The sequence below is a fragment of the Ailuropoda melanoleuca genome, chromosome 1, assembly GCF_002007445.2.
Source record: "Ailuropoda melanoleuca isolate Jingjing chromosome 1, ASM200744v2, whole genome shotgun sequence".
NCBI classification, from domain to species: domain Eukaryota; kingdom Metazoa; phylum Chordata; class Mammalia; order Carnivora; family Ursidae; genus Ailuropoda; species Ailuropoda melanoleuca.
Window position 1 is genome coordinate 118,373,840 of NC_048218.1, and position 13,600 is coordinate 118,387,439.

The window sequence follows — 13,600 nt, forward strand, 5'->3', positions numbered from 1 at the left end:
AAAATTCTATCTTCTCCATGAAGTCTAGGAACAACGTAGGGCCTGATAATGTATCATCGTTAGTTACTATACTAACAAAAGCCTGTAGAATTATTCCCCCTTTATCTTTTTAGTTTAACAAATGCAATACCATGTTTGTCGTCTAGACCTTTCTCTTGAACTTCAGTCACACATCCAACTGCCTTCTTGACATCACTACCTAGATGACATCTCCAATGCACCATGGTCAAAATCAAGCTTCAGATCTTTCCCAGCAAAACCTGCTCTATCTGCAGCCTTCCCTTTCCATCCCCATCGAAGGCAATTCCTTCCAGGTTAAAATTCTCGAGATCATTCTTGATTCCTACCTCTGTCTGTCAGCAAACCTACCTCCGGAATAGATGTCTAGAATGTGACTACTCCTCACCGCCTCCACTGCTCCCACCCTGGCCCTGGCCACCACTGCCTCTCACCTGGGCCACAGCATTAACCCTATGTTGGGTTTCATGCTTCTGTCCTACCTCCTCAAAATTTAATGCCAACAGAGCAACCACAGGAAAACTTCCAAAACCTAAGTCAGGGAAAGTCACTTCTCTGCTCTAAACCTATAATGCTCCCCTTTCATCCAGAGGAAAAGCTGAAGCTCATAAGTGGTCTACAGGGCCCTGTGTGATCGGGGTCTCTGATATGTCCCTGACCTTATCAGCCACTGCTGTCTCCCTGCTCCAGACCCCCGGGTCTCCAGGCTGTTCCTCGGACCCACCACGGAGGCTGTTCTCTTTTCTCAGGAAGCTCTTCCTCCCCACGGATAACCCTCTTACCTCCTCCAAGCCCAGCTTCCAATATGCCTCTCAATGAAGCCTCCCTGATCACTTTATTTAAAACGGTGAAGCAGCCATCACCACACCCTCCAAACCCTGCCTGTCACACTCTGCTTATTTCCCCGTAGCACCTCTTCGTCTAACATGGAACACTATTGCCTTGTTTGCTCTTTTTATTGTGTGTGGGTCTCTGTCTGGCTAGACTGTATGCTCCCCGAGGGCAGGGATCTTTGTCTGTTTTGTTTACCTCAAACAGGGCTTCACAGAGCAAGCATTTAATGAATATTTGTTAAATGAATGACTCTCAAGAAAATTCTGTTGTTAGGCTTCACTGCCAACTTTTGTCATATTTTTCAGTGTTGAATGAACAGAGAGTTGAAACCGAACTGGAGAAATCTGTTTTCATTGTTAAAAAACAGCTTATATAAAGTAAGTATTTAAAATAGACTTATATTCAATTATTTACAAGGTCTGTATGTATAACTAGTTTTTAATCTTGCATGGATTTGAAGTCAATTCATACCCAAATGAATTGATAGGATTTTTGTTGTTGTTGTTGTTGTGGGGAAAGTGTTCCTTTCCTGGAGAGAACNATCATTCAGGTAATGACATAGCAACTCTCAATTTTTTTTAAATGAAAATACCCCCAATATATTTGGTATATTAATGGTTTTATGTGTGGCTTATGGCTGACATTTACCTGAGGAATTGCCAAATAATGCCCAATGGAAACCAAGATACCAGAACACACCAAATCTACCTTGTCTAAGACAGACTGAAGGGAAAAATGTAGTCAGATTGTATAAATACATTCTAAAGGTGTTGATTAAAATTGACTACTAGATAATTCAGCTCAACTGTTAGTTGTAAATGTTAAATAGCTCACTGATGAAACTGTGTATACGTGTAACTACTAGGTAAGTAATCTTGATCCAAAAATTCTGAAATGTCAGGGATTCCCAAACTAGGAGCAACTGGACAATTTTTTTTTCTTGAACTCAACATGACTGTCATTCAACAAAGAATGAACATTAACCTTTGAAGAGTATTGTGGTATCTGGTTCAGTTGAAAAAACTCCTCTCAGCAATCCCTATGAACAAAAAAATATGCCAGGTCCCATGGGCACATTGCTGAGAAACTAATGCCCCCACTCTCCAGGTTCTCACAGGGAAGAAAGGGCTCCTTCAAAGACATAGCTCCAGTCTCATAAATTCTCCAAGGAAAACACTAGAGAATGGTGCAGTGCAGTGGTAATAACAATTCTCTCTATAAGTTTCTGTATTTCCAAATCTCTCGTGGAAAAGGATGGCAAGCCAGCCAGACAGCGCCTTCTATCAATCTATTAAATATCTAATAGTGCTAATTATAAATGCATAATGCTAAATTCTTGTAAATATGCAGAAAGTAATAGTTAAGTGTACTTAGAGATTATAAGCATGTTTTCTGGGTTGCTCTGTAAAGAATTTACTTCCACATATTGCATAAAGAAAGAATTTCCACATAGAACTTCAGGCCTCAGCACATCCTGAGGGACATNGCACATCCTGATGGACACGGCGCTGTGTTGCTTAGACAGATTCCTGCCAGCGATTACCTTTATGATGCTGGGGTAAGTTAGGGCAATTCATTTGTGACTGAAAGACTTAGCAAATACAAAATTCTATTCTTCTCCATGAAGTCTAGGAACAATGTAGGGCCTGATAATGTATCATCGTTAGTTACTATACTAACAAAAGCCTGTAGAATTATTCCCCCTTTATCTTTTTAGTTTAACAAATGCAATACCATGTTTGTCGTCTAGACCTTTCTCTTGAACTTCAGTCACACATCCAACTGCCTTCTTGACATCACTACCTAGATGACATCTCCAATGCACCATGGTCAAAATCAAGCTTCAGATCTTTCCCAGCAAAACCTGCTCTATCTGCAGCCTTCCCTTTCCATCCCCATCGAAGGCAATTCCTTCCAGGTTAAAATTCTCGAGATCATTCTTGATTCCTACCTCTGTCTGTCAGCAAACCTACCTCCGGAATAGATGTCTAGAATGTGACTACTCCTCACCGCCTCCACTGCTCCCACCCTGGCCCTGGCCACCACTGCCTCTCACCTGGGCCACAGCATTAACCCTATGTTGGGTTTCATGCTTCTGTCCTACCTCCTCAAAATTTAATGCCAACAGAGCAACCACAGGAAAACTTCCAAAACCTAAGTCAGAGAAAGTCACTTCTCTGCTCTAAACCTACAATGCTCCCCTTTCATCCAGAGGAAAAGCTGAAGCTCGTAAGTGGTCTACAGGGCCCTGTGTGATCGGGGTCTCTGATATGTCCCTGACCTTATCAGCCACTGCTGTCTCCCTGCTCCAGACCCCCGGGTCTCCAGGCTGTTCCTCAGACCCACCACGGAGGCTGTTCTCTTTTCTCAGGAAGCTCTTCCTCCCCACGGATAACCCTCTTACCTCCTCCAACCCCAGCTTCCAATATGCCTCTCAATGAAGCCTCCCTGATCACTTTATTTAAAATGGTGAAGCAGCCATCACCACACCCTCCAAACCCTGCCTGTCACACTCTGCTTGTTTCCCCGTAGCACCTCTTACCGTCTAACATGGAACACTATTGCCTTGTTTGCTCTTTTTATTGTGTGTGGGTCTCTGTCTGGCTAGACTGTATGCTCCCCGAGGGCAGGGATCTTTGTCTGTTTTGTTTACCTCAAACAGGGCTTCACAGAGCAAGCATTTAATGAATATTTGTTAAATGAATGACTCTCAAGAAAATTCTGTTGTTAGGCTTCACTGCCAACTTTTGTCATATTTTTCAGTGTTGAATGAACAGAGAGTTGAAACCGAACTGGAGAAATCTGTTTTCATTGTTAAAAAACAGCTTATATAAAGTAAGTATTTAAAATAGACTTATATTCAATTATTTACAAGGTCTGTATGTATAACTAGTTTTTACTCTTGCATGGATTTGAAGTCAATTCATACACAAATGAATTGATAGGATTTTTGTTGTTGTTGTTGTTGTGGGGAAAGTGTTCCTTTCCTGGAGAGAACATGTTATAGATATTTTTTACGTATGTGCTAAGTAGAAAGTATAGTGACACTGAAATTTTACTAGTCATTTGCGGACTACCCATAAATGAATGTATAATGACAAGGAAACATCGATTCCTTGCATCCTGGCAAGATTTCGCTGTTGTAAAATTTATCAAATCTTAGAGGTTATCTTTGCTTGAAAAACGAGCCTAAGCCAAAACAGAGATGTTCTAGAATTATTCATGAACATATATGACACTAAGTGAATGTATAATGCTCAGGGTATCAGTTCCTTCTTAAAAATGTATTATATAGTAGTATTATAGTGTTAAGGCTGGAATGGTGTCTAGGGACTACCTAGTCTGATCTAGCATTTAGCTAATGAGAAAATTAAGGCTTTAGTTTACAAATAAGAAAACTGAGTCTCTGAGATATTAAATGATTTCCCCAAGTTCAAATGACTAGTTAAATAATAATTAGTTACACAGTTATCAGGAGCAAATGATACGGAATACCATCCCTAAGATGATATTTTTTTCTGGAAGTCCCTAAGAACTGCAGAAGACATAGGCTGTCACCTACAGATGGAAGTTATAGCAAGGAAAACGCAAGTCCTTGCGTCCCGATGGCTTGAATGTTTTATTATATAGAAGTGCCTGTGATATAACAGGGCCAATGGGGAACAACAGGACTATTCTACCTTGACCTGCGGACTTCTAAATATAAAATAGTAAAATTTGGGACTTTGAGGTCATGTACAGTTTGCAAGGCCTAGTCAAGTCTCGTAAAGAAATTCTCTCTGTTTCAGAAGTTGAGGGGCACTGAAGGTACTGGATTATCTCTTCGAGATCACATACTGAAATCATTAGTTAAAAACACCTACTTTTATCGCAGGTGCCATATATATATATATATATATAATTTTTAAAAATAGTATAAGGTATGGAGTTGGGGAAGAGTTTGGATGTGTACATATAAGTTCATACTGACCTGTTTAGACTTGATAGGAAGAATTAAGACAGAGATTTTAAAAACTAAAGCTTACTTGGTGGAAGAGGCTCATCGATTGTTGGGTAGTGATGATGTTCAGGCCTCAAGGAAGGAAGCTGGCTTACTGGCTGGGAATTATGGAGTATAGGACATTCACCTATGGACGAGATAGTCAAGACATTCAGATTCACTCATGGCTGCAGCAACGTCATCACAAAAGCATGACTATAAAACAAACCACTACAAGAAAAAACCCCCAGAGCGGGCAATCTATTTTTTGTGTCAGTTTGCTACATTCACAGTCATTCATGAGACAGGAAATAGGGGGAACTTTTTTTTTTTTAAACCCCAAGAAAATAAACACTGCATGACTCTGATCCGTACCATACAGACCAATATGTAGGATCAGGGTCTGATTCTGTAACCGCCTGACTTTTGTTGATGGGAAGGTGGCATGAGACAGGGACACAAAAGAAAATGAGCAGAGCCTGACTGGAGCCCAGCTAAAGAAACAAACTTCCCTGTTTGAGGGAAGTGCAGCATTTGTAAAGTCCCATAAAAGCCTGGTGAGCCCATGCAAAACCAAAAGTCCTTATTTGGATAGGTTTCATCGGAGGACTGCCAAGAGGCTGTTTTTCAGATTTTGATTTTGGAGTGAAACTCTTAGATGGTGGCTTTCCAAGATGGGGCGGAGGAATTGGTGGGCCAAGAAGGTAAATTCCTATAGTATGGAAGCTTAGGGACTCGGATGGGGAGCCAAGTAGCTATGGGATCTTGTGATGGTTCCAGATTATTCTGAGGAAAAATCAGACAAGCCAGGGTACTCTGGAAAGAGAAAAGGACAAGAGACGAAGGAAATAGATAAGAGGCAGGAAGACTGAGACAGGAAAACTTGAAACACAGAAGTGGGATAGAAGGAAGAAAGACAGACATGGAGAGATTTTAGAAATGAACATATCCACAGAATGCGTGCCTCGATTATTACAGATATAGTTAATAGTATTGTCGGTCAGACTTATAGTGAACTGAACAATGTTCTGAAATGATGTTCCTATTCCATGAAGTCCTCAGGTCGTGGTAATGCTGCATGAGAGTGGCTATGCAGAGGGGAGGCCCCCAGGGTTAGGCCACATCATCAGAGGCAATCGCGCTTGATCTCTGGAGAGCTAGAAGGGCCTAAGCCGTGAGACAGCCCCGGTTCAGAGCGGTAACCCTCTGGCTCACATTCTCCTGGCTCTCTGGCAATAGCCTCTATTAGCCAGAGGACAAGGATCAAGCCTTCTCCTTCCTCTGCTCTCCATGGCTGATGCAAATAGCCAGTGTCCCATTATCCCTTAGGTCCAGAAAGAGAGAAACTAAAAAACCATGGTGAAGATCTTTATGAGATTTCAAATTTCAAACGTTCCCTAGAATGTCCATACATGGAAAGGACGGTAATTTCTTCTTGTTCTAGATCCAAAAAAAAAAAAAAATGATAAAAATTAATCAATTAGGAAGGAAGTTAGGCGGGTTTAATTTAGCAGTTGAATTCCTAGAGCTGACTGTAAAACAAAACCAGAGATGTATTCAGGACCAATGGGGCCTTTTAAATGTTAAATACATAACATGATTTCTTGGGCAAACTTTGGGGTGTTACTCAAGCCCTGGAGGTCTTCTGAGACTCTGAGGAGACTGAGGAAGGGGCCCCTCACGCTAGCACACAGCTCCTTGTGAACGGACTCCTGTTTCAGATAGGGGCTGTGTTTTGAGTGGATCCCACACTCATGTTTGTTTTTCTACGTGGTCAGTGTCAGAAACCAAAAAGCAATGGCCCAGTTGTTATGTCACCAGCTGTTGCATTTTTAATTTGGTTTCTTAAGAAGAACAACAAACTTACCTCTTGTCATTAATTCAACCAATCAGGTTAATTACTCCTCCAAGCTAGTGGAAACATAATACTGCCGTTTGCCGTTCCCCCACCTGCTCGTGAACCCCAAGCAAATGCAATGATGTGACCGGCGCAGCACAGCCCACTGAATGGATGGAGCGCAAGGAAGAAGCAAGCCATTCTGTTCCGCAGGAGGCCACAGCTGCACACACTCACCCTGGCCTCAAACACAAAGCAAGTGTTCAGACCTGCTAGAATCCCTGAGAAGGAAACACATTCCACTTTAAAGGTGAGCCTCACTGCTTAGCTGCCTGGAAGAACCCTTACTCGGTGGGAGCCAAGCGCTTCTCATTTCATCCTTCCCATAGCCCTTTGAAACACAGTCTACCTTTGCACCCATTTCACACACGAGGCACAGAGCGTTCCAGCAAGTTGGCTTATGTGTCACAGCTGGGAAGCACTGGACTGAACGAAACCCAGGAGGCCTGACTCCAGGGCCTGGACTCCCGAGCTTGAATCACATTATTATATTGCTCTTTTCATTCGATCTGCAGACAGTTTTTAAAAACTGTTTTAAGTGGAGGTTAAAAAGGAGGTTTTCGCAGAGGGGGGAAAGCAAAAAGGAGAAACAGGGGCGCCTGGGTGGCACAGCGGTTGAGCGTCTGCCTTCAGCTCAGGGCGTGATCCCGGCGTTATGGGATCGAGCCCCACGTCAGGCTCCTCTGCTGTGAACCTGCTTCTTCCTCTCCCACTCCCCCTGCTTGTGTTCCTTCTCTCGCTGGCTGTCTCTATCTCTGTCTAATAAATAAATAAAAAATCTTTAAAAAAAAAAAAAAAGGAGAAACAGAACACAACTTCCATCAACTGCTGCGGACCCGGTTATGTGGGCACGTGGACGGTAAGTCTGCCTTAGTTAACTTAGGGAAAGAATTTGCCGTCTTAGACGTCACAGGAAGGGGACGATAGTGAGTCTTGTAGAAGAACAGGGCACACGAGCGAAGGTCAGGCGGGTTGTGGTGAAGCCCTGAAGGACAGAGCCACATCACTGCCACCAGTAGCTCAGTGACTCACTTCCAAGAGGGGACAGGGCAGGCTGCGCCACCATACGCCCAGCTGTCATGAGACTGACCATCTCAGGAATCTCTGCATTGCCCCTCGCCACCACCAGAGAGAGGCCCACAGGTGCTTCTTAGCCATTGTTGAGTTTACAGTCAGCAGAATTCGGAAATTCAGAAATTTCTTTAGAAACTGCCCTGCCAAGACTTCCACTATGGCCCTGAAACACTTTCCTGTCCTTTCTGTTAAGGAGAAGTTCTCCCAGTTGGGCTGGTAGTCCCCTCAAGGGCATGGACAGCGCTTTTGTTAGTTTTGTTTTGTTTTTGTTTTTGTTGTAAAACATGCCTTTGTATACTGAACCAATTTTCAATTAACCGTATGTGGATCGTCTCCCAACACGGTGGTCAAAATACACACCAGAGGCTACATCATGTTGACAAACTATGACTCTGGCCTTGTCATATGGCTCTGAGCTAAGAATGGTTCTTACTCTTTTAAATGTAAAAACTGTTAACAAAAAAAGTAGCCTTTGGTGAGAAGAGTTGCTTGATTTTGCCTCTTGACCTACGAAGTCTAAAATATTTATTATCAGGCCCTTTGCAGAATAGGTTTGCCAACCTCTGGACCAAAACACCCCTGCCAGCCCCTAGTTGTGCCCTTTTGTTGTGTATCCCCAGATCTCTTTATACGATAATTATTTTTAATTCTGTTAAATTACTGAGCCCCTCTCACACCTTCTGACACTCCTGTGCTCAGCACGTAGCATCTGGCCCAGAGCAAAGAGACTCAAACATCCTCATTAAAGAAAGGAATTGTCCCTCCCATCCTCAGCTGTGCCTTTCCACATTGTATGTCACTATGGTTTTCCTCCTTGTGTTTCTCTTTCTTTACCAATCTCTGCACTTCTCCTTATCCCATCTGCCACTTTCCCTCGCTCCTTTATCTGAAATGAAGAATTAGGCACTGTTGAATACTCAGGACTAATTTTTGTGCTCACTTTGGTTCCTATAAAAATTTACAGGTGCCAGGCATTTGTTTAGGCGCTAAGAATTAAACATAGAAAAAACGCAGTTCTGGCCCTTGATGAGCTTACAATCTAGAGACAATACCACCACCTTTGTTTGGAGGCTAATGTAAACAGTCGAGCAGAAAAATAGCAGAATCTATATTTTTTTCCTTTAAAGCAATTGAATTATTTCATATTATTAGGTGACCTCTGAATTATTTCTCCCATGGCACTGTCACTTGACTGGAAATGGTTCTCAAATCTGGACAAAGACATGTGAGTTAATTTTATATAAGATTCCACAGGCATGACTAAGAAGAAACATCTTTGGTTAAAATACAGAATATACTTTAAAATTAAAGGTGGCAGCTTTTGGATTAGAATCCCCCTTGAAACAAAGCGATTTATGAATTCATGTTATTTTTCCCTTTCATTAGCCAAAATAGCCAAAACAAAACAAAACAAACAAAAAAACAACAAAAAACAAAACCAGAATTAATTACTATAGCTTTGTAGCTTGAAATCAGAGAGTGTGAGGCCTCCAGCTTTGTTCTTTCTCAAGACTGCTTTGGCTATTTGAGGTCTTTTATGGTTCCCTATAAATTATAGGATTGTTTTGTTCTATTTTTGTGAAAAATGCCATTGGAATTTTGATAGGGATTGCCTGGAATCTTGCAATCTTGTAATAACATGGCTTTGGGTAGTATGGACATTTAAACAGTATCGATTCTTCCAATCCATCAGCATGGAAGATCTTTCCATTTATTTGTGTCTTCAATTTCTTTCATCAATGTGTTGTAGTTTTCAAGGGAACAGGCAACAGACTGATAGTTGCCAGAGGCAGGAGTGGGAATGGAAGACGTGGGTGAGCTGTTTTGTTTTTAGATTAAGCTGAATAATAGTAAAAACAAAACAAAACAAACACACAAAACATAAAAACAAACCAACAACAATAACGAGAACTGAGCAGACAGAAATAATGACAAATACATGTAGGCTATACATTTCCATACGTACAGAGGCTAAGTTAAATTCTAAAGCAGAGGTAAAATCAATGTTCTTCAATTTATATTAACATTTATTGCTAATCTTCAATATGTTTTGGGAAGTCAGCAGATATTTATACATTGCCCACCGAATGTTGCCGAATATTTTCTGCTTCTATCCTTCAGTACTAGCTCTGGTGCTCTGGTCATTGGCAAGACTAGCAGGGTAACAGGCACACTAACCGGCTCTAGTGAGTAGGTAAAACGGAGACGCACACATACAAGAGCTCACTCACGTGAGTGCACCAGCTGCCATTCCTGGTCTGTATCTGGGAGGCGGTGGATGTCTGCTAGCCATTGTCACGAGTACGTACATACACGTATACACAGGCACACATACATGTACAGGACAGGCATACACTGCCCCAGCAACCCCATTTCAGACTGATCCTCTCCCTTGTTTTTAAACCTTGTTGGGGAGACCTGTGTCCCCCTGGTGGTCCTATTCTCACTCTGATCAGGTTTGAGGTCTAACCTTCTCTCCGATTGCTTGGCCCTGCCACAGGGGACTCCAGACCTTCCACGGTTCTTGCCACGCTCCCGGCGGGGGTGGCCAGCTCGTCGTGCCACGGCCCAGCCCCGTTGGCCGACTCCGGCTCCAGCTCTGGGCTCTGCACCGAGTCCGGCACAGACTCGAACGCACTGTTCTCCTCGTCGTCGTCGTCTTGCGACGAGAAGACCGTGCTCTCCGAGATCTTGGCGCTGTCCACCGAGGAGAAGCGCGTGTGGCTGGCGAAGCGGCTGCCGTTGTAACAGGAGGGGCTGTAGCAGGACGGGCTGTAGCAGGACGTGCTGTAGCACGAGGAGCTGTAGCAGGACGGGCTGCAGCAGGACGTGTCACAGCCCTCGCAGCTGTGGTCCCCGCCCTGCCGGGGGCTCGAGTCGCTCTCGCTCCCGGTGCTGGGGAGCATGTCGCCATCGGGGACGAGGCCGTTGCTCAAGCCCGCGTGGCCGGGGGTCGCCGTGCCTGGAGTAGCCCCCTCGGCTTCCTCTCCGTCCTCTTCGAGGGCAGGGGGCGCGGCGGCGAGCGTGTCCACCTCGCTAAGCCCGTCCTTCTCCGAGGCGTCCCGGAGGGTGGCCTCCTCCTCCGGACCTTCGTCGCTCGCCGCGCTGGCGCCCTGGGCGGAGGGCATGCTGTGCAGCAGGGTGTGGATGCGGATGTAGTGTGTCCGCGGGGTCTCGGGGTCTCCGCAGGCCGACGCGATCACCGTCTCCAGCTCGGACACCGGCAAGGAGCACGGCCTGCTCTTCCTCTTCACCGACGCCCGCAGCGGCAGCCTGGCCTCCCCCTGCCCCAGGGCGGACACGTCGCCCTCCTCCTCCTCCGCCTGCGCCTTCTCCTCTCCCCCCTCCCGGCTCTCTGCGGCCGCTTCCTCCGCCTCGGGCTCGCCGGGGCCGCCCGGGGCTTCAGCGTCCGCCAGCAGCCCCGGTGGGGGCGCGTCCCCCCCCAGCTCCAGCCGCTCGGCCAGTTCTTCCGCGCTCAGGGCGGGCTCGGCGTCCTCGCGCCCCGGGCCCAGAAGCTCCCCAGCCCCGTCAGGTCCCACAGAGCCCGCGCCGTCCTCTCCTGCCTCGGTGGTACCTGCCGCGTCCTCAACCGGCTCGGCAAGCTCCAGGCTCTCGCTCCCGGCAGCGTCCCCGGCACTGGCCTGGCTCGACGGCTCGGGCTCCGAGCTCCTGGCGGCCTCCAGGGCCTCCCCCGGGGGCTCCCTGCGTCCGCCGGCCACCAGGCTGTTCATGGGGCTGTCCTGAATTTCCGCGGACTCAGGATCGGCGCTCAGGGACACTTCCTCATCATCTGCGGGCGAGAAGAAAAGGTCATTTCTTCCAGAAGAGAGCATTGTGGGGTCAGTGTGTTAGTGTGCGCGCCCGGCCCTGGAAGCCACCCTAAAGGATTTCTGCATGAGGATAGTGGGTGCAGGGGCCGATGAGGGTTTCCCATAGGCCAAAGCTCTGCTAAAAAATTCTGTAAGAAAGAGGCCTCCTTAGGTTAATGGCAATGTGCAGTCGTGGTATATTTAAGAGTTATTTCAAGGGAATTCATAATTCTGGTTAAAATACCCAAAGCCTAGAAGTACCCCAGTTCCTGGCACGTAGTGGGTACTCAGCAGTGTCGGCTTCAGGGAAGACTGCATGGAAGCCCTTGGCGCTTATAGTGCCTTGTCATGCCAGGCAAAGCTAATGCTTGCTCAGAGTGTCCCCTCTGGCTGGGTCCAGCAGGTGGCAGAATGGGAAAGCCAGGTTCTTAGCAACTACAGAGCAGAAAATGGCTAGTTGGTGGGAGCAACCACCGTCCTTCAGTAGCTCATACTGGGAGTTCTCCAACATCTGGGGGTTATTGAAATGGATAAGAAACAAGGTCTCCACATCAAGGAACCATTCAAGGAACAGCAACCACTGTTTACCTCTACCTTCCCCCAGTTGCTTGCTTTATTGGATCCCTGCCTGGTGCGAACTTCCCATTTCAAAAGCACGCACTCTTTGAAGAGGAATGGTCTCGCTGGTGAGCCATAGGTCATCTTTACTGCTACAGTGAAGGAAGAGTCCGTTTTATTCTCAGGCCGAGTGTGGAAGGAGAAAGCAGTCGGGGTGTTTTCTTACCATCTGCGTTATATATTGGGCATAGACAAGTGCAACTGGGCTTTAACGAGAGCTGATAAGCTACAGACTCTGAGCTTTCAAAGCCTTATTAGCTTTAACAGCAACTCATAAATGAGGCCCAGTAGGACTGGCTAAATTCTCCGCGTGATCTACCCTTAGTATGGGGGTTGTGGGAGAAGAGCAAAAGTGGAATTACGAGGCATCTCACCATTCTTACTTGGAAAAATGTTTTGGCTTGAAAAACAGAAAACTGGATGATTCTGAAGTTTTCTGTGTTTTCCTGTGATAAATCCATTGTACAATAATAGTTTGTCAATAATATGGTATGTATCATGTTCATTCATGTTTCTCATTCATTCATTCATTTATGCATGCAATGATTAAGCATCTATTGAACATTTCCTATGTGGGTGCTGGGAGTAAAATGATAAATTAGACACGGCTCCATACCCGTGTTGGCCTCATTGTCAATTCCCACTCCACTGTCTAACCTTCTACCTTTGGGTCACCAGAATGAAGAGGAGCCTCTCAATCAAGGGGACAGCAACCTGGCTTCCAGAACAGATCACTGGCTTCTGGGCCTCAAATGGAGAAGAGAGAGAACCACAAAACCTAGGACATGTCTGAAGAGAACCATGGTTATTGTATTTTAGAGAAAGGAACCACACCGACCCTAGGCTAGGACAAGACATGAAGTTCATGCCAAAAATACCTGGGTGGATGGAGGAAGTGATCTCAAATCGGAATTGCAGCTGTCCACTCACATGATCTGTTGGAAGCCTGCGGCCAAGTGTATAGCTGACCACCCTATCCCTAGAAGGAAATAAGCACCATTACAGATCTGGTCAATACCTCTCCTTAAAGAGTATACAGCATGCTTTCTATGCCAGTAGGTGAGATAGGCAAGCCCAGGGAGGCCCTGCTAACAGGAAGTGATGATCCTCTCAGGTGCATAGAAGACGGTCATAAGGTAAAGGTGGGAAAGTACATCTGCTTAACAGCAATGAAAACCTTCAAGAAAATCCTTATTGAATATTCTGAAGCAGGAGGAGTCAGCAAACTGTAGCCCAGGGCTCAAATCTGGCCCACGACCTATTTTTGTACAGCTATGACCTTTTTACATTTTAAAATGGTTAGAAAAAAGCAAAAGAAGAGTCCTATTTTGTGACACATGAAAATTGCCTGAAATTCAAATTTCAGTTCCC

The 13,600-nt window shown here is 45.4% G+C and overlaps 1 protein-coding gene across 1 annotated transcript in view; it reads right to left on the bottom strand.

The window, feature by feature from the left end:
• Positions 1-13,600, bottom strand: part of HECW1 (HECT, C2 and WW domain containing E3 ubiquitin protein ligase 1) — a 436,289-nt gene that overhangs the window by 97,281 nt on the left and 325,408 nt on the right. The window contains exons 10-12 of the mRNA XM_034640683.1: positions 13,108-13,208; positions 10,273-11,592; positions 4,878-4,979 (exon numbers count right to left, since the gene is read on the bottom strand). Of these exons, the coding sequence (XP_034496574.1) occupies positions 4,878-4,979; positions 10,273-11,592; positions 13,108-13,208 (1,523 nt within the window). The remainder of the gene's footprint in view (positions 1-4,877; positions 4,980-10,272; positions 11,593-13,107; positions 13,209-13,600) is intronic.